Raw genomic sequence first — 19018 nt, 5'->3', positions numbered from 1 at the left:
CTTTTGGGACAGAGTCTGTAAGCTGTGATTCTGTGGGTATGACTATGTCAGGCTGACTAATCTGAAAGACAGCTCCCCAATTTTGGCACAACCCCCAGATGTCAGTGAGGAAGAGTTTGCAGGTTGACAGGGCTGTTTTTGCCCTTGTTGTTCTCAGTTTCTAGTTTTGTTTCTTTTTTGAGGCTTTGTAGTGATCGATACAGAGTGGCTTGCTAGGCCACATCAGAATCAACCACATTGCTATCAATCTGGAGTCATATTTAGGTTAGACTAGGTAAGGATGGCCTATTTCCTACTGTGAAGGACATTAGAGAAGCAAATCTGGTGTTTTACTTCTCCAGTCACACAAAGATCTCTGTCAAACTGGACTGAGGGAAGATTCTTAATCGTGTATTAAGTGTGCACAACCGTTATTCTGTAGACATTTCACCATCTGAACAAAAGTAAATTTCAATAAAACTTGAGACGTGAAAACAAATGATACTCATTTGAATTAGGTGCATCACATCTGAACAGGGCGATTGGTTAATTAACTGATTTTTTTTTAAAAACAGGGCTGGTTTTCCTCAAGTCCTTTGGATAGTTATGAGATTAGGTTTCTTTATTAAAAAAAAAGTGGTGGCGGTGGTGATTATGAGCCCTTGTGGTGCAGAAGTAGTGTGGGTCAGGAGGACCAGGTTAAAGTCTCACCTGCTCCAAAAGGTGTATAGTAGCACCTCTAAACATCTAGAAAGCATCAAATGAAGGCATTAAGATGGTGATGGCAAAAGGTCTTGTAGCTCAGTGATAGTGTCTGTAGCTCCAGAAGGCCTGGGTTCAAGTTCCACATGCTCCACAGGGTGTCATAACAGGTCTGAACAAGTTGATTAAAAATATCAGGATGGTGGAGGTCGGTGATGTTTGCTACCTGTTTAATTGATTAATTAGGTGACTTTGTTCGGTCTTCAAAACATGGCGGAAAAGAAATAACAGCTCTTTTTGGCAATTGTTTGGAAAATAAACAGGGAAATTCGTCACTCTGTGCCAACTTAAGTTTATAATTTGGTATGGGAAAATTAATTGAAAACAATAAAGCAGGCCAGACTTTGTATTCATGTGACACTTTTCAGAACCACGATTTGCCATCAGAAAAGTGCTTTGCAGCCAATTGTGGTAAAAGGTCCATAATAAAAATTACTGTTAGGGAGCTTGGGTTGAAGTGGAAGAATAATGTTTTGCATCAAGTTTAATTCCTACTTCTATACTTTGTGTTCTGAGAGTGGTAAAGGTGTTATGGAGATTGCTTTTGTTCAGGAATAGGAGAACAACAGGTTATTTAACTCAAACCTGGCCTGCCATTGTTGATCATAGGTCATCATCTGACTCAAATGCCAAATTTCATGCTCTCGCAGAACTCTATCTCATTACTAACATCTCAGCTTAACAACCCTTTTACCTTCTTAATAAAGGGACATCCTCAGCCTACTGCCATAAATAATTCCAAATACCACAACTCTCGGAGTGAAAAAGTTCCTTCTAATCTCAGTCCTAAATAGCCTGACTTCTATTCTGAGGCTGTCCCCTAACTCAGAATTCTAGATTCCATGTTATGTCCCCCATGAAGAATATATAAGTTTCAAAGATCATTGCACATTCCTCGAAACTAGAGTTTACAGGCCAAATCTAGTTCTTTCCTCAGAGGACAGTCCCGCTATCACAGGATTCAATCAATCAATGAACTTCCGAAATGTTAAGTATATAGAGCCATAGAGGTGTACAGCACAGAAACAGACCCTTCGGTCCAATTCGTCCATGCCAACCAAATATCCTAACCTAATCCAGTCCCATTTGATGATACTAAATGATACTAAGCTGGGTGGCAGGGTGAAATGGGAGGAGGATGTTAGGAGATTACAGGGTGACCTGGACAGGTTAGGTGAGTGGTCAGATGCATGGCAGATGCAGCTTAGTGTGGATAAATGTATGGTTATCCACTTTGGTGGCAAGAACAGGAAGGCAGATTATTACCTAAATGGAATCAATTTAGGTAAAGGGGCAGTACAAAAAGATCTGGGTGTTCTTGTACACTAGTCAATGAAGGTAAGCATGCAGGTACAGCAGGTAGCATGCTGGCCTTCATAACAAGAGGGATTGAGTATAGAAGCAAAGAGGTTCTTCTGCAGTTGTACAGGGCCCTGGTGAGCCCACACGGAGTATTGTGCCCAGTTCTGGTCTCCAAATTTGAGGAAAGACATTCTAGCTATTGAGGGAGTGCAGCGTAGGTTCACGAGGCCAATTCTTGGAATGGCAGGACTACCTTACGCTGAAAGACTGGAGCAACTAGGCTTGTATACCCTTGAGTTTAGAAGACTGAGAAGGGATCTGATCGAGACATAAGATTATTCAAAGGTTGGACACTCTGGAGGCAGGAAACATGTTTCCGCTGATGGGTGAGTGCCAAACCAGAGGACATAGCTTAAAAATATGGGGTAGACCATTTAGGACAGATGAGGAGAAACTTCTTCACCCAGAGAGTGGTGGTTGTGTGGAATGCTCTGCCCCAGAAGGCAGTGGATGCCCAGTCTCTGGATTCATTTAAGAAAGAGTTAGATAGAGCTCTCAAGGATAGTGGAATCAAGGGTTATGGAGATAAGGTAGGAACTGGATACTGATTAAGGATGATCAGCCATAATCATTTTGAATGGTGGTGCAGGCTCGAAGGGTAGAATGGCCTACTCCTGCACCTATTGTCTTTTTCGGTTGGCAAGATATAACGAGTGATATGTCACAGAGATCAGTGCTGGGACCTCAACTATTTACAATTTACTGAAGTGGGAAGGCTACCAAACCTGTTGCAAACAGTAGGTATGAAAATAAATTGTAGAGGGGACAGAAAGAGGCTAAGAAAAGACTTAGGTCAGCTGAGTGGATAAAGATCCAGTAAATAGAGTATAATTTGGAGAAATGTGAAGAAATTTTTGGTATGAAAATTAATAAAAGAAACTGCCAACATGATGAAAGATTGCAACGCTTTGTTATGCAGATGGTTCTTCTGCATGAATAAAGAAAGGCTAGTATGCATTACAGCAAGCTAAAAGAATATTATTCTTCAGGAGGGTAAAGGAGTACAGAGGTCCTCATTCAGTTATACAGAGTACTGGTGAAATCACGTCTGGAATACTGTGCGTAGTACTGGTCAGCTTTTATTTAATCAAAAGATGTAAATGTGTAGGAGGCAAATAAGAGAATTATATTGTTCAATGATCTGGCATGACAGGATTGTCATTTGACAAATGGATAGACAGGCTAGATTTGCATCCTTTGAAAACACAAACAATAGAAGCAGGAGTAAGCCAGTCAGCCTGCTCCGCCATTCAATATAACCATGGCTTATCACCCAACTCTAATCTGCTGCTATGTTCTCCCCATACCCTTTAATCCCTTCAGCTTTAAGTAGTATATCCAACTACTTTTTTTTAAAAATATTCAATGTTTTGGCCTCAACCACTTTCCATGGCACTGTTTCACAAGCTCACTACTCTCTGGATGAAGAAATTTCTCATCTCAGTCCTAAATAGCCTAATCCATACCCATCAACTATAACTCCAGAATCATTGGGAACATCTTCCTGTATTTACCCTGTGTAGTCCTGTTAGAACCTGAGAGTGCCCCTTCATTCTTCTAAATGTCAATGAGTATAACCCTAACTAATCCAGTTGCATATCAGTCTCACCACTCAGGAATCAGTCTGGTGAACCTCAGTTGCACTCTCCAAAGCCAAAACATCATCTCTCAGGTAAGGATAGAAAAACTTTGATACATTACCCCAAGTGTGGTCTCATCCATAGAAACTTGCAGCAAGACATTCCTACTCCTACACTCAAATCTTCTTGCTATGAAAGTCAACATACCATTTGCTTTCTTTACCACCTGCTACACCTGCATGCCTACTTTCACGAACTGATATACAAGGATATTCAGTCTTATTGCACTTCCCTTTCCCCAATCTATCACCATTCAGATAATAAGAGCAGTGTTCTATTATATAAAGTGAAGTTGCACAGTGAAAGTGGCAAAACGGTGTAAGAGTAAGATGTAAGATGTAAGAGAAATTTTCGGTTTTGAGAAAATAGCTTATCCTTGGTACAGATATCACTAGATCATAGGTAAGAGTAATGCCGACTATGGTGAAAAACCAATGGAAAGAACAAAAATAGGCAATAGAGGAATCACAGGAACTATATCCTGGAATTTTTTCCTGATTTTGTAGTAGCAAGGTTACACAGCCACAGGTTGAAAGAGGAGAAATCAAGGAGTAAAGATAAGGAAGTTGAAGTTCAATTATCAGATTGTATGTTTTATCAAATGATTGAGAAAAAAAACAAGAACAAATAGAGGACAAGGTGGATATTTTTAGCCCAGAAAAGCTAGTAGAGTGACAACAGAAAAAGGAAAAACTAAAGCAATTGTATCAAAAAGTACATCCCAGAATGGTACTGTCTTGAAATGAAATCTTGAGGAAATGGAAACCAGCACATTTACAAACAGATGAAAAATCGACAGAAGTTTACCAAGTTGTATTAGTGGTGAGTTATAGAAAGGTGGTGTTGCAGGTAACGCATGAATTAGCTGTATGTGACCATTTGGGAGTAAGGAAAACTCAAGCCAAAATAAAAAAACATCTGGTTCACTTTTGCCAGACATGTCTACGCATCAGGTAATAGGAAAACCTCAGTGATAAAACTAACACCCTTAATAACCATTCCCACATTTGAGGGAACTTCTACAAAAGACCTAATTGATTGCATAGACCCCTAGCTAAAACAAAATGTGAGAATCTGTATTTTTTTTTACCATAATGGAGGCGTCTACTAGATTTCTGGAGGCCATTACATGATGCAGTATCACGACAAAGAATTATAGAAGAGTTACTCAATTTTTTAAAAATTAGATATGAACTACGATTAGAAATACAAATAGGATCAAAGGTAACATTTTACATCAGTTAAGTTATGGATACTTTAGGAATAAAACCATTCAAATCCACAACATGCATCCAGAATTGCAGGGAGCACAAAAACAGTGACATCAAACTTTAAGGACCATGTTGAGGGCCGATAGTAACAACTGTTACGACATGGATTGGGATAAAGGAATTCCATTTTTACTTTTCAATTAGGATGCAGCTAAAAGAATCAACTAAAATCAATCTATTTGAATTAGGTTTTGGGTATGAAGAGAGAGGACCACTGAAATTAGTTAAGGAGAAACTTATCAGATTGCAGAGTCTACATATGTGGACTGTGTCAAAGTTTAGGGAAAAATTAAATAGAATGGGTGAGCTGGCTAGACAGCATTTAAAAGTAGCACAGCATGGGATGAAACAGGAAGCAGACAACAAAACAAACACTCAGTTTTGCTCGAAGAGATAAGTGTTAGTATTACAACAAGTGGTAGTTGAACCCTTAAATGCAAGGTTTAGTGTGTCTTATCAAATCAGAAGAAAATTCAATGAGGTGAAGAATTAATAATAACACGAGATAGAAAGAAATCTGCGTCAAGGGATTTTAGTCAAAAGATCTTTTGATAGGGAAAGAAAGCAAAAGGAGAAAGTGCTACTGGTTACAACATCGAGTGAAGAACCAAGTTCAGATGATTCTGAATTAGACATTCCTCAAATTTCTCAAATTAAATTGGACAAGGAAGTTCTCAAAAACTAGGAGAAATTACTGAGTTACCTTCCAGAGGAAAATGAAGATGTCCAGAAAGAGATATTACTATTACATGGGGAGATATGTAGGAATTAGCTGGGAATACCAATCTAATTACACATGATGTAGATGTAGAAGATGCTATTCTAATGAAGCAACATCCGTCAAGACTTAACCCTCGCAAGTTAACACAGGTCCAGAAAGAGATTGAATGCATGTTCAAAAACAGTATAACTCGAAATGAGATGCAACTGGAGCCCACCCATATTAAATGGTGCCAAAACCACATAGTCAACACACAATTGTTGGGTTCTATCGCAAAGTCAATGCAGTTCCAAAATCTGACTCCTACCCCACATTTGAAAGACTGCATTAAAGGTGGGACAAGCACAGTGACTTATGGGCAGCACGGTGGCTCAGTTTTTAGCATTGCTGCCTCACAGTGCCAGGGACCCGGGTTCAATTCCCACCTCAGGCAATTGTGTGTGGAGTTTGCACATTCTCTCAGTGTCTGCGGGTACTCCGCTTTCCTCCCACAGTCCAAAGATGTGCAGGTTAGGTGAATTGGCCATGCTAAATTGCCCGTAGTGTTAGGTGCAGGGGTAAATGTAGGGGAATGGGTCTGGGTGGGTTGCTCTTCAGAGGATCGGTGTGGACTTATTGGGCCAAAGGGCCTGTTTCCACACTGTAGGTAATCTAATCTAGCCTAATCTAATCAAACAACTAGTATTTCTAAGTTGGACTAACTCAGAGGATATTGACAAGTATCTATCCAAAAGAGCAAAGGATATTTCAGCTTTGTGGCACTGACTCGACTGTACCAGTTTAAAGTCATGCTGTTTAGTACAAAGAATGCACCTGGCCACATTGCAAAGACAAACCAATAAGGTGATTTTGAGATTATGCAACTGTGTGGTGTACATAAACTCTGGTAATTTTTAGTCATATATAAGAAAAAACATTTGGAGCATCTAACAGAATTATCTATCAACTTCAGGAGGCAGGCTTGGTGATAAACATGGCTAAGAGTGATTTAGCAGAAGCCCAAGATGCTTTCCTAGGCTATGTCATTGGACGTGGACAGATGGCCCCACAAGGTGCGTAAATAACTGTTATTTGGGGAGTTTCCCAAACCATCGACAAAGAGGAAAGTATTATGATTCATGGGACTGAGTGTTTTTTTTAAATCAAAAATTCATACCAAATTTTAGCAGTGTGGTTGTTCCACTGATAGGTCTGTTAAGAAATGCAAAAAATGTCCGTGGACAGAAGAATGTCAGAAAGCATTTTATGACCTGAAAGCTGTGTTCACCATCACCCCAGTGCTGGCCACACCTAACTGTGCAAAATCGTTCAAGATAGTTATCGATGCAAGTGATATGGATGTTGGTACTGTACTCTTGCAAGACGACAACGAGAAGATAGAAAGACCTATAGGGTACTTTCCCAAAAAGCTGAATAATCAATCATCAACAGAAATATTCTGCAATTGAGGAGACCTTGGGCTTGGTGTTAGTGCTGCAACATTTCAACATTTATGTTGCCAGTAAGGTGTCTGAGACAATTGTATATACTGATCATAACCCCTTAAACATTTTTGAAGAAATTGAAGGAAAAAAATTCGACTATTCAGATAGAACTTATTGTTGAGCCATTCAATTGGAAAATTGTACACGTGGCAGAACAAGAGAACACGATTGCTGACACAGTATCACGATTGTAATGAAGGCAGACAAAAGATGTTTAGTGACAGTAAAAATAAAAAAGTTAAAAATCACGACACCAGGTTATCGTCTAACAGGTTTATTTGGAAGCATTAGCTTTTGGATCGCTGCTCCTTCATTAAGTGCCACAACCATCTGATGAAGGAGCAACATTCCAAAAGCTAGTGCTTCCAAATAAACCTGTTGGATTATAACCTGGTGTTGTGTGATTTTCAACTTTGTATACCCCAGTCCAACTCCGGCACCTCCAAATCAGTTTAAAAAAAAAGACTGAAATGGACTGTGGTACTCAATGTTTGCATGCCTAAAGTCAATGTAATGTATATGTAATGGAGTGTACTAATAGTGAAAAGCTAAAGATCTTAAAAACAAAGCTATCTTTGTACATGCTTTTTTTTTGAAAAGGGGAGGGGAGGTGTGACGATTCTATGGCTTTAAGAGGGTGGGCACTGATACCTTCAATGGGAGATTTGCTGCTGCTGTTGTGGTGTTAATTTGGACAATCCAACTGCACATCTTTATTCTAATGAACTACTACATTCTCACACCACACCAATCTGATTAACTTTGAAGATTGCATTAGAAGAACATTGTACAAAGCAGTTGACAATCATCGCAGGACTGCTGTGAAAAGTATGTGTTTTTTACTCTATGAATATACGATGGAATGGTGCAGGTTAATATACAGAGCAGTGGAATTTTGGATAAATAGAAGAATTGAAAAGCTAGTCAAGTATTGAAATGTCATGGTGTGGGATAGATACTAGAATTAGTGATAAGGATTCCAAATTTGAAATGGGGGTCAAGTATGATGACATATCTATCCACTTCCTAATTAGCTAAAGAAATAACAAGTGACAGTTCAAAATTATTGCAAGCTCAACCAAGAAACACTGATTTTTCTTGGTTGGGTGAAGAAAACAAAAATTTAAAGACAGACTTAGTTAACTTTATGAAGGTGACTGACAATATTAATCAAAGCAAGATGTTCATTACGTTGCAATGTTTGAATGGCAGAGAACGAATGCCAATGAGTAAGTCAGGAATAAGGAAAATCATATCTTTTAAACACTGACAATAAAATTGTGAAATAAGTTAGCAAAAAAAGTCACTGTGCGAGAACAAGAGGATTTGTTTTAACTCCTCAAAGGAGATAGGAACCCAGGGTACCAGGAACAACTACTGAACTGACATTTAAAACTTGTTTTTAAAAGAAGGTAGGGAAGGAGAAAAAGGCACCAATAAATAGAATTCCTATTTGAAAAAAGGACCAATGTGACTTTGTTTATTACTTTTTAACTCATTCCCTCATTCCCCAGCAAACAAAGTATTTAACAGATTTTTTAATATCCTATGTTTTGGACAATGGAGTCAATAAAGACAGTGAAGGGAGGTATAAAAGCAGAAGTTTGGGAAAGTCAGGGTTTAATCAAAGGGAGCAAATTGGAAATCAGCAAATATGTCAAAATATTTGAGAGTAAAAGGGATGAAGGCTCACGTAAATTTCTCTAGTGCAAAAACTTGTTTTAAGGCTGTGGAGAGTATGGGAGTCAATCTTGATGACTCCAAGATATGTAATTAAAGGCAATTCAGAACAGGTTAATATGCCAAGATTATAAAACAGCCTGGTTCAAGAAAATAGTCAGGAGGGTGATGGAATCAGTGGCAAGAAACCAAAGCATGCCAGACGACCAAATACCATTACTTCACATCTTCGTAACATTGCTGGAGGAGATGGCTCATTCAAGATTTAATGTTAGACAAGTACCTTGGCTCTGATGTCAAAATGTAGAAGAGGCATCATGTTAACTAAAGCACAATTAGAATGTTATTCATGACTTTGCCGGGACATGCTTTGGCGCTATGAGGCAGAAGACACCAAGAAACTGAAAGTAAAATAAGAAATATTCAGCATGAATTTTCAAGAGATATGTCTTGCTCAACCAACCTCAATGAATTATTTGACAAAATCTCAAAAAGAGATTAGGCAAGGGTAACACAGTAGATGCAACTTACCTACATTTCCAAAGGCCTTAAGAAAGGCATTATCATTTAAAAGAATGCATGCTGAGTCAGGAGCATGCAATCAATAGATGGCAGGCTGCTAGACAAATCCGAAAGTAGAGGTAATAATTAACTATTCAGTGACAAAAAGCAAGAAATAGGGTCCTCTAAGTTTCAGGGCTGTTCACAATTTATATTAAAAATTTAGATTTGAAACTTAAAATTTTCAAATTTTATATTAGTTTTTTGATGGGGGCGTGAGCAAGTAATAAAACCTGCCGACAACTGCGACAAGTTATAGGACAATGTAAACAAATTTTCAGAATATGTATTATTGATCGATGAATTTGAATAAACTAGAAAAGTAAGGAGGTTGCACATTACTTCAAAAGCAATAATCTAGATAGGAGATGCATCATGTTCCAGGAGAGTAAGGAGAAGAGAGTATACAAATACACATGATTCTCAGCTTTACTTTCCTGCCTTGCCTGATTAAAAATCTGTCTGAGTCTTGATTAAATGTATGGAACCAGCTTTCACAGCCCCCTGTGATAAAAAAATTCCAAAGACAAAAAATCTCATCTCAGGCTTAAATGGGAAACTCCTTCTTCAGATTATGTCCTCTGATCCTAGATTCCCACATGGGGAAACAAACTCTCCACATCTACCCTGTCAAACCCACTAAAAATCTTTAGTGTTTCAATAAAGTCTCCTTTCATTTTCCAAAACTCTAATAAGTACAAGCCCTACCTAGTCAGCCACTAGTCAAAACAAAAATACTCTATACCGGAGGTTAACCTAGTGAACCTTCACTGGACTGCCTCTGACAAGATATCTTTCCTTAGTTGAGGGGCCAGAAATACTTGCAAAATTCTACATGTGGTCTGACCAGTGGCTTATATAGTTTTAGCAAGGCCTTGCTCTTTTCCTTAAAAAAAACTCCAGTTCTTTCAAATTTTTCCCTCCCCAGGACCCGAACTTGGATGCTAGTTTCTGATTTGTGCAGGAGACAAATGACAAAACACAGGAATGCAGGTAATTAGGTCATTAAAAGAGAAAAACAAGCATCAATGCTTACTTCTTGAAGGATACAATATAAAACCTGGGTCACTATGCGAAACTTAAATCAAAATTTGGCTAGACCCTACTTCAAGAATCAAACATGTAGTTCTATCACCAGAAGATAATGAATAAAGATACGTTTACAGAAAAATTAGGCAATTTTAAGGGAAAATGGGAATAAAGAGTTTTACTGATAAGAGTTGAAGGAAGAAAAATGGGATGCTGGAGGAGTAAATAAACAGCAGCATGGACTACTTGAACCGAACAGTCACTCTAAGTTGTAAATTCAATGTAACTTTAAGCAGATGCCAAATCAGAGCAATGAAATGGAAGTTGATAGGCAAACAGCTAAATGGTGGTAGCATATTCAAGGACATGGAAACTTTAAATTTAAAATAAACCATCGAGAAAGGCATGGACACTAGGCAACTTGGAGAAATAAATAACGGAGTCTTGAAGAGAGTGTCCACATTACAGAAGAAGAAGTGTGTTGGAAGTTTTAAAACTAAGTAGATAAACTCCCAGGTCTTGAAGTGTATCCCAGGATTTTGTGGGAGGCTAGGGAGGAGATTGCCAGGCCTCTAGCCAAGATACTTGTATCACTGACATCCATGGATGAAGTGTCTGAAGATTGGAGGGTGGCAAATGCTGTACCATTATGAAAGAAACGGGCACAGGGAAATGCCTGCGAAGTACAAACTGGTGAGTATAACATCAGTGGTGGGCAAAATGTTAGAAGGGATTCTGAGAAACAGGATCAGTGGGCACTTGTAGAGGCATGGACTCACTTAGGATAGTCAGCATGGCCTTCAGTGTGCAAATTAGTCTCTCACACATATTAGTGAGCTTTTTGAATGGGTGACCAAGAAAGTAGATGTAGACAATGTAACAGATATTGTCTAAATGGACTTTAGCAAGTATTGCATGGTAAGTTGTTGAATAAGGTTAAATCTCATGGGATCCAGGAGAGTTAGCTAATTAGATACAAAATTGTCTTGACAGTAGAAGACAGCATGGTGGTAGAGGGTTGTTTTTCAGACCGGAGGCCTGTAACCAGCGGTGTGCCACGGGGATTGGTGCTGGGTCCACTGTTACTCATGATCTTCACATGAGAATTTAGGAGAATTTTATAAGTTTGTGGATGACATCAAGATTGATTGCATAGTGGACAGTGAAGGCGGTTATCTGGGAATGCAGCGAGACTTTGATTAACTGGGCCAGTGGGCTGAGGAATGGCAGATAGAGTTTCAATTAGATAACGCCAGTTGTTACATTTTGCTAAGACAAACCAGGGCAGGGCAGTATTATAATGCCCTGGTTTCTCTCTACCACCCTTTTTGAATATAGCAGTAACATTAGCTACCCTCCAATCTGCAGGGATTCTTCCAGAGTCTACAAAATCCTGGAAGATAGCCACCAATGCATCCATTATTTCTAGAGCCACTTTCTCAAGTACTCTGGGATGCAGACTATCAGGCCCTGGGGATTTATCAGTCTTCAATCCCCTCAATTTTCCCAGCACTATTTCTCTACTAATATTGCTCTCCCTCAGTTCTCCTCACTGAATCTTGCATCCTCTAACATTTCTAGTATCTGATTTGTGTCCGCTTTTGAGAGGACAAAACCAAAGTATGTTTTCAGTTGCCCAGCCATTTCTCTTTCCCCTATTTCTGTCTGTAGGGGATCTACATTTGTCTTCACTAATTTTTTTCTCTCCATATATAAACTCTTAATTTAGCCTTTATGTTCTCTGCAAGCTTACTTTCATAATGTATTTTCCCCTCCTCAAATTAACCCCTTCATCCTTTTTAATTAATTCTAAGCTGCTCCCAATCCTCAGACCTATTATTATTTTTCTTGGTCAATCTGTAGGCTTCTTCCTCGAATTGGATACTACCACTAATTTCTTACCTTTTGTGCCAGACAGGAATAAACAGTTGTTGCAGTTCCCCTATGCGTTCCTTGAATGTATGCCATTGCCTATCCATTTAAGTAACTCTCCCCAGACTATCAAGACCAACTCACACCTCAAATCATCAGTTTCCTTTATTAAGATTCAGTCCCCTCATGTCCGAATCAACTATCACTCCATCTTGATAACAAATTCTAATCACGTTATAGTCGGTCATCAGAGGTGTCACGCTCAGCTAGACTGGTAATGGTTCCCTTCTCACTGCACAGTCCCCAGTCTAAGATGGCCTGCTTTCTAGTTGGTTCCTCCACATACTGGTCAAGAAAACCAATCTCTTATATACTCCAGGAATTCCACCTCAACTACATGATGACTAATTTGATTTGCCTAATCTATGTGTAGATTAAAATCACTATGAACACTGATGTTCCTTTATCACATGCATCGCTTATTTCCTAGTCAATGCCATTCCCAACATCAGCACTGCAGTTTGGGAGGGTCTATATATGACACCCACTAATGTTTTTTGCCCTTAGTGTTTCTCAATTCAACTCATGCAAACTCCATCTTGTCACTACTATGTTAATTTCCTTTTTAACCAGTAATGCCACTCCACCACCTTTTCCTTTTTGCCTGTCCTTCCTAAATTCTGAATACCCTAGGACATTCAGTTCTCATCCCTGGTCACCCTACTGCCAAAATCCCAATTATATCATACCCGGTTACATCTACCTGCACGATTTGTTCATCCATCTTATTTCAAATGCTTTATGCATTTAGATACAAAGCTTTTAAATTTTTCCCACTAGTGAATTTCCCTACTTTTTAAAATATAATTCCTTGGTGCATAAATATATTCAAATGTTCTGTCCCTCAACTTTATTATCTGGTAACCATCTGCCACATCGCTAACCTGCACTCTTACCTCCTCCTTTAAATGTGGGTTTTCTAATTTCCGCTCTCACTGTTCCCTTCCCCCCCACTTAACTAAATGCCCTGTCTACAGCCCTAGTTATGCAATTCGCTAGATCTTAGTATGATTCAGATGAAAACTGTCCCATCGGAATAGGTCCCTTCTTCCCCAGTACTGGTGCCAACAACCTATGATTTCAAACCCATTTCTCCCACACTAATCTTTCAACCATACATTTACCTGCTTAATCTTGATGACCCTGTGCCAATTAGCTCATGAATCAGGTTATAATCCAGAGATTACCACCTTTCCAGTTCTGCTTTTTAATTTAGCTCCTGGCTATTCATACTCCCTTAGCAGAATCTCTGCCTTAGTTTTATCGAAGTTGTTGTTTTCTATGTGGACCACAAACTACTGGATCTTGACCCTCCCACTCAAAGTTCCTCTGCAGCCCAGATGAGATCTCCCAAACCTGAGCACCAGGTAGGCAACAATCTTTGGGACTCTCGTTCCTGATCAGAGAGAATGGTGTCTATGCTCCTAACCAGATTACCCCCAGTTACAAACAACATTTCTCTTTTCTCCCCCCACTTGAATGGCTCATGAATTTGATTCAGCTGGCAGCGAGTTTTCACTTCTACAGCAATTTATTTCGGCTGAAGTAACCTTGATTAGTTCTACAGTCAACACCACAGTTGAAAATGGAGCAAGGTCATTAAAACAATTACATTTATACACCATTCACTATTATGAGCTAATCAGGATTGAGACGAGAACTGGGTGTCTCAACTAAATATTAAAAAGCAGAATGACTGCGTTAACTCACATGCTTGATGTTTGGCAACTAAAACGTTTGTCTATTGACCAAGTCATAAAATTAAGAAAATATTCTACAACTGTTTACACAATGCATATGCATTCACCACACATAAACAAACTAGACAAAAGTGCCAAGTATGTGCTATAGTGATAACGCAGAAATCTCCAATACTTAAATGGGGTCCCCTGTGTTGCAATTTCCCTATATTTAACAAATGAAGTAAAACAATTAAGTAAATGCCATAAGCAGTTATTACTGACAATGCTGAACACAAGTTACTGCTGAATAAAAGGTCAATGATTACATTAAATAAAAATCTTTCAAATCGTACAAACCTTCCAGTAATCAGACTGTACACTGTAGTACCTCTGGTATGCAGATAATGCTGAAAAGACAAAAAAAAATTAATTTCATAGGATTTTCAAAGCAACAAAATAGCAGAAAACACAATCCAAAGCAATTCAACAAAACCAGACAGAACTTGAAGAAAAACAGTTGTTCAAACTGTACCAAATCACCTCCAGTGCAATTAGGAATGAGCCGCAAGTACCAGCAACATCCATATCACATGAATGAATAAAACAACAGATGTCAAAATATCCCAGGAATAGATCTTTTCAAAGATAAACATTTTAAATTTAACACACTTCAGGACAGTAGGCTACTTCGTTGGAAGTCTGTCAGCTGGAGAAGCAGCCAGTTGGAGGTAGGAAGGAGAACAAGAATGAGTCAGGCATCAAAGGGGAGAGTGGGACAGAGTTGTCCTGCCGAAGAGTCAGTGAGCTAGAGGCAAATAGAATGCTACTACTGTTGCTTGTAGCAACTCCTGCTAGGAGATCAGCTATCTTGGTGTGCCATTCGCCTTCTGCCATCCTCAAGTATCCACTGTGGCTTATCTGCAATCACTGTAACATTTGCCATTAAATTCCAGTTAGGTCTATTGTTCTTTCTACTGCCCTCCACTTTGTTGTCCTAGTGGAGATCTCTATGGCATTACAGCTGATAAAATGACAAAAATACAACTAATTTCCTTTTCTCAATGCCACTGAAGTTATTTTGGCTCTTGCAATTTTAGATACATACATACAGTCCACAAGACCAATGAAGAGCTGTCTTTAAACATGCAATTTAACACCTACATTTTCAAGACTTTTAATTGTATTGTATGCATCTTCACTATTGTCCAGGTTCCTGAAGCACACAGAAAAACATAACATATGGAGTTTTGAATAAAACCAAAATACCACAGCTGGCGATCTGAACTAACAACAGAAAGCACTGGAAAAATCTCAGCTAGTATGGCAGCATCTGTGGAGACAGAAATGGTTAATTTATGAATTACTACACAGCCTCTGTCCGTTTACTTTTGAAAATTCCCAATGACGTGAATATTATTTTCAAAACTACCCATTAACACCATGGTATTTGGCAATTTGTCCAATGTCTTTAGACTATAATAACTTTAATATCCTGAAACATGTATAACCCAAAGGAATACTGCTTATTTTCATAAATGGGCAGAAATGTAAATACGGGAAGAGCACTACTTACCTTTTGGATAATCCTCCAACAAGAGGTTGAAATGACCAAGCTGGCAAAACAAGTCATGGTCAACTTTTCCCTCACACTTCTTGATCACTGATTCAAAGCAGTGAATAGCCTAAACAAAACACAAGAAAGAAAATGAGAATGCAAACTAAGAAAGACACTAAGTTACATCACTGAATTAGTTCTGCCTTCAGAGAGTAAGGGTCAACAGTGAAGAACAAATGTTAATATTGGTACAGAAGATATGGAGGATGATTCCATTCCAGAATTTAGGATTTCTTCACTATGGAAAATGTTTTATGACCAAATAAATAGAGAATTTAAAATACTCTGATATTAACTCACATTTCCCCTCATAGGAATTACAGTAATTGTATGTCTATGTCTACCCAGTCGAGAAGTTCCTATCATATGTTATATTACAATTGTTTCTGCTGGAAGTCAAAAAAAATTTTGGAATTTTCTTTTAAGTATGTTTTGCAAGCAGACTATTTATAAGTTGTACATCAATGGCACAAAATGAGAAGACAATGAACTGGACCTACTAGGACATACAAAATCATGAGTTATAGCCAGTACTAGTATAAATTAACTGTATCCTACATTTATTCACATATTGAAGTAATTGAAACAATGTAAAAAGAATTGAATGCTAACCCTGAGGTGGGTTAGAAAGAGACCTTTAGGTCCAACTCGTCCATACCGTCCAGACATCCCAATCAGAGCTACCCCCATTTCTCTCTAAACCCTTTCTATTCCTATACGCATCAGATGCCTTTTAGATACCCACTTCCTCTGACAAGTTGGTCCACACACTCACAACCCTCAGCATGAAAATGTTAGCCCTCAGGTTCTTTTTAAATCTTTCCCCTCTCACCCTAAACCTATGCCCTCTAGGTATGGACTTCCTCTGTAAAAAACCTTGGTATTCACCCTAACTATGCCAACAAAATTGTTATTTGTGAACCAACAAAATATTATCAGCTAATGCCTCCACATAAACATCCAAGCTAGTCTGAAATATCAACTTAGTTTCTGAAGTCAAAGATAGGGCCACAGACCAAATAAAGGTAGGCCCAGAGTTGCAAACAGGTTCTTGAAACAGCTTACAAGTTGATTCATACACAAAGTTGAGACAAAGCACAGGATAATATTAAATAGTAAATTGTAAGTATAGGAAACGTTCATTTGGCAGATCTTTAAATTTATACCCTGTTTAGAACCACATGGGTAAATCACTGCTTGTAAATTCAACCTTTGCAAATTGGGGATTCTTGTACATTTATAGCCTACATCATTAGCATAGTTCCCAGATACAATGAATGTTACCAGGAGGATACCACCTACAAAAAAGGTATTTTTAGCCCACGTTGAAGGTTTATAGCCACACAAGACATTTAGCCCAACAAGTCCACCCTAGTCATCATATTCCACACAAGCACACTCACCATTTTCATACAACACCAACAGCTTATCTTTTTTTTTAACTTGTTAATATTCATCCAATTTCCTTTATATAAATCTCCTTGCGATAGCTACTTCCATGTTCTAACATTGTCAGAGTATTTAAAATGGATAACTCCAGACTAATGTTTGTCAAGGTGCACAATGACCTTTTATATCCAATCAATTCCAGGATATCTCAGTAGTGACGAGTTCTTTCAGGAATGGAACCTGCTAAGATGAGGCTGGAATTTGGAGGAATGTGACCGTATGATATGAGGTTATTTTGTCCTAGGTTTTAATTTAAGACAGCAGAGTTCTAAGACAGGGGAGTCTATCTGGAAAGCCAATAAACAAGGCAGCTGTTGAGGTCTTGGGCTTTTTGTTTTTACAAAGTTGGAAAAATAGGAGCAGCCTGAATGGGTGTGTTCAAGCTCCTACAGAAGTAGGATTTTAATTTTCGTACTCGGTCATAGCAGCTGCGGCTGGATCTGTTGCTGCAGTACACATCTCTCCCAGCTACTCTCGAGTTCTCTATGTTTTTCCTCCTAGGTTGCTTGGTTGCACGTGAGACAATTTATTTTCTGAATATCCTTTTGCCAAGGGTGCCTCTATAGAATGTTACTATATTAGAACAGTTACTACTTAGTAGCTACTAATATGTTATTCTGTTAAGTTTTCCAATTGAGTTATAGCTAAGCCACTTCTTAGCTAAGTTATAGCTAAGCCGATGCCCGATACGTCGATTCTCCTGGTCCTTGGATGCTGCCTGACCTGCTGCACTTTTCCAGCAACACATTTTCAGCTCTGATCTCCAGCATCTGCAGTCCTCACTTTCTCCTCGAAGGCATTATCAAGTAGTTTGACCAATTGACTTGCTATCTGGAATGCAGTGCCTTATATCTACCTTTAAAATATGAAAAAGGTTAAGGTCTAGACTATCTTAATATATTTTGAGGAAGTCTGATCTAGTCCATAATACAGATTTGCTTCTGCGACAGGGAAGATAGTTCGTGAGGCAAATTTGGTTGTAATGTTAAAAGATTAAATTGTACTCTCTCTCTGGACATTAACATAATGTTAAAGGGTTAAACTGCACTTTGGGTGGGGGAGACATTCATGCAGGAACGTTGATGACACACACCATTTGGCCAGCCATTTACTGCTACTCTCCTGCTATTATCAAATTAAACTCTCATTCAGTCCCTTCCATTCAAAAATGCTTTCACAGCCATTGCCTGAAGCTAGGACATATCATACCTACATTGTCTTGGGGGAATCAGTCAAAATTGTTTGCATAACGATTCCTCAGGATTAGGGCATTTACACTTACATTATCTCGGAGAATTGGGGGGGGGGGGGGGGGGGGGGGCAGAGTATCTGTAAGCATTCCAAACTGACCTGTATAAAAGGGAATGTGTTTTCTTTCTTCGGGGTCTCTTTTGATTCAACTTCACACGCCTGCATGGAGGGTCAAAGGGGTCTCCTAGCTTGTACAAGCTTTAATAAACTTTCATTGCTTGCAGAAGTTGGTGCGTGCGAATTGCATCTTGCGTAGGAAGCCTCGGGGAAAGAACCTAACAGTATGGCCCTCACTAGGACTCACTGCAAAAAACGCTCCAAACATCTCAACAAAATTGACAGCCAAAACAGCTGATTCAGCCCACTAGCCCACTGCCTTTTACCCAAGTCCAAGTTCCATTGGTCCACAAAAGTGAAGATGGTATCCTGAGCAATACAATTTTAATTCTTCCATCACTAGTGACCATATCTTCAAATGACAAAATCCCAAGTTTCTCCTCTTCGGATTCTTTACTCCCTTTAGATGCTACTTCATAACCTATGTCTGATCACCAAACTTTTGATTATGTGTCTTAATATCTCACACATGACCCAATGTCA

At 38.8% G+C, this 19018-nt stretch overlaps 1 protein-coding gene across 5 annotated transcripts in view; it reads right to left on the bottom strand.

The window, feature by feature from the left end:
• Positions 1-19018, bottom strand: part of kdm6a (lysine (K)-specific demethylase 6A) — a 232939-nt gene that overhangs the window by 183708 nt on the left and 30213 nt on the right. For all 5 annotated transcript variants that reach the window (XR_011962542.1, XR_011962543.1, XM_072585169.1 and 2 more), the window contains exons 3-4: positions 15677-15785; positions 14461-14510 (exon numbers count right to left, since the gene is read on the bottom strand). Coding sequence is in view for 3 of the 5 variants with exons in the window: in XM_072585169.1 (XP_072441270.1) it covers positions 14461-14510; positions 15677-15785 (159 nt within the window). In the remaining 2 variants the exon portion in view is untranslated. The remainder of the gene's footprint in view (positions 1-14460; positions 14511-15676; positions 15786-19018) is intronic.

Source organism: Chiloscyllium punctatum, chromosome 15 (genome assembly GCF_047496795.1).
Source record: "Chiloscyllium punctatum isolate Juve2018m chromosome 15, sChiPun1.3, whole genome shotgun sequence".
In the NCBI taxonomy this organism is placed as follows: Eukaryota; Metazoa; Chordata; class Chondrichthyes; order Orectolobiformes; family Hemiscylliidae; genus Chiloscyllium; species Chiloscyllium punctatum.
Note: the sequence above shows the minus strand (reverse complement) of the source record. Positions and strands in the feature narration are given on the sequence as shown.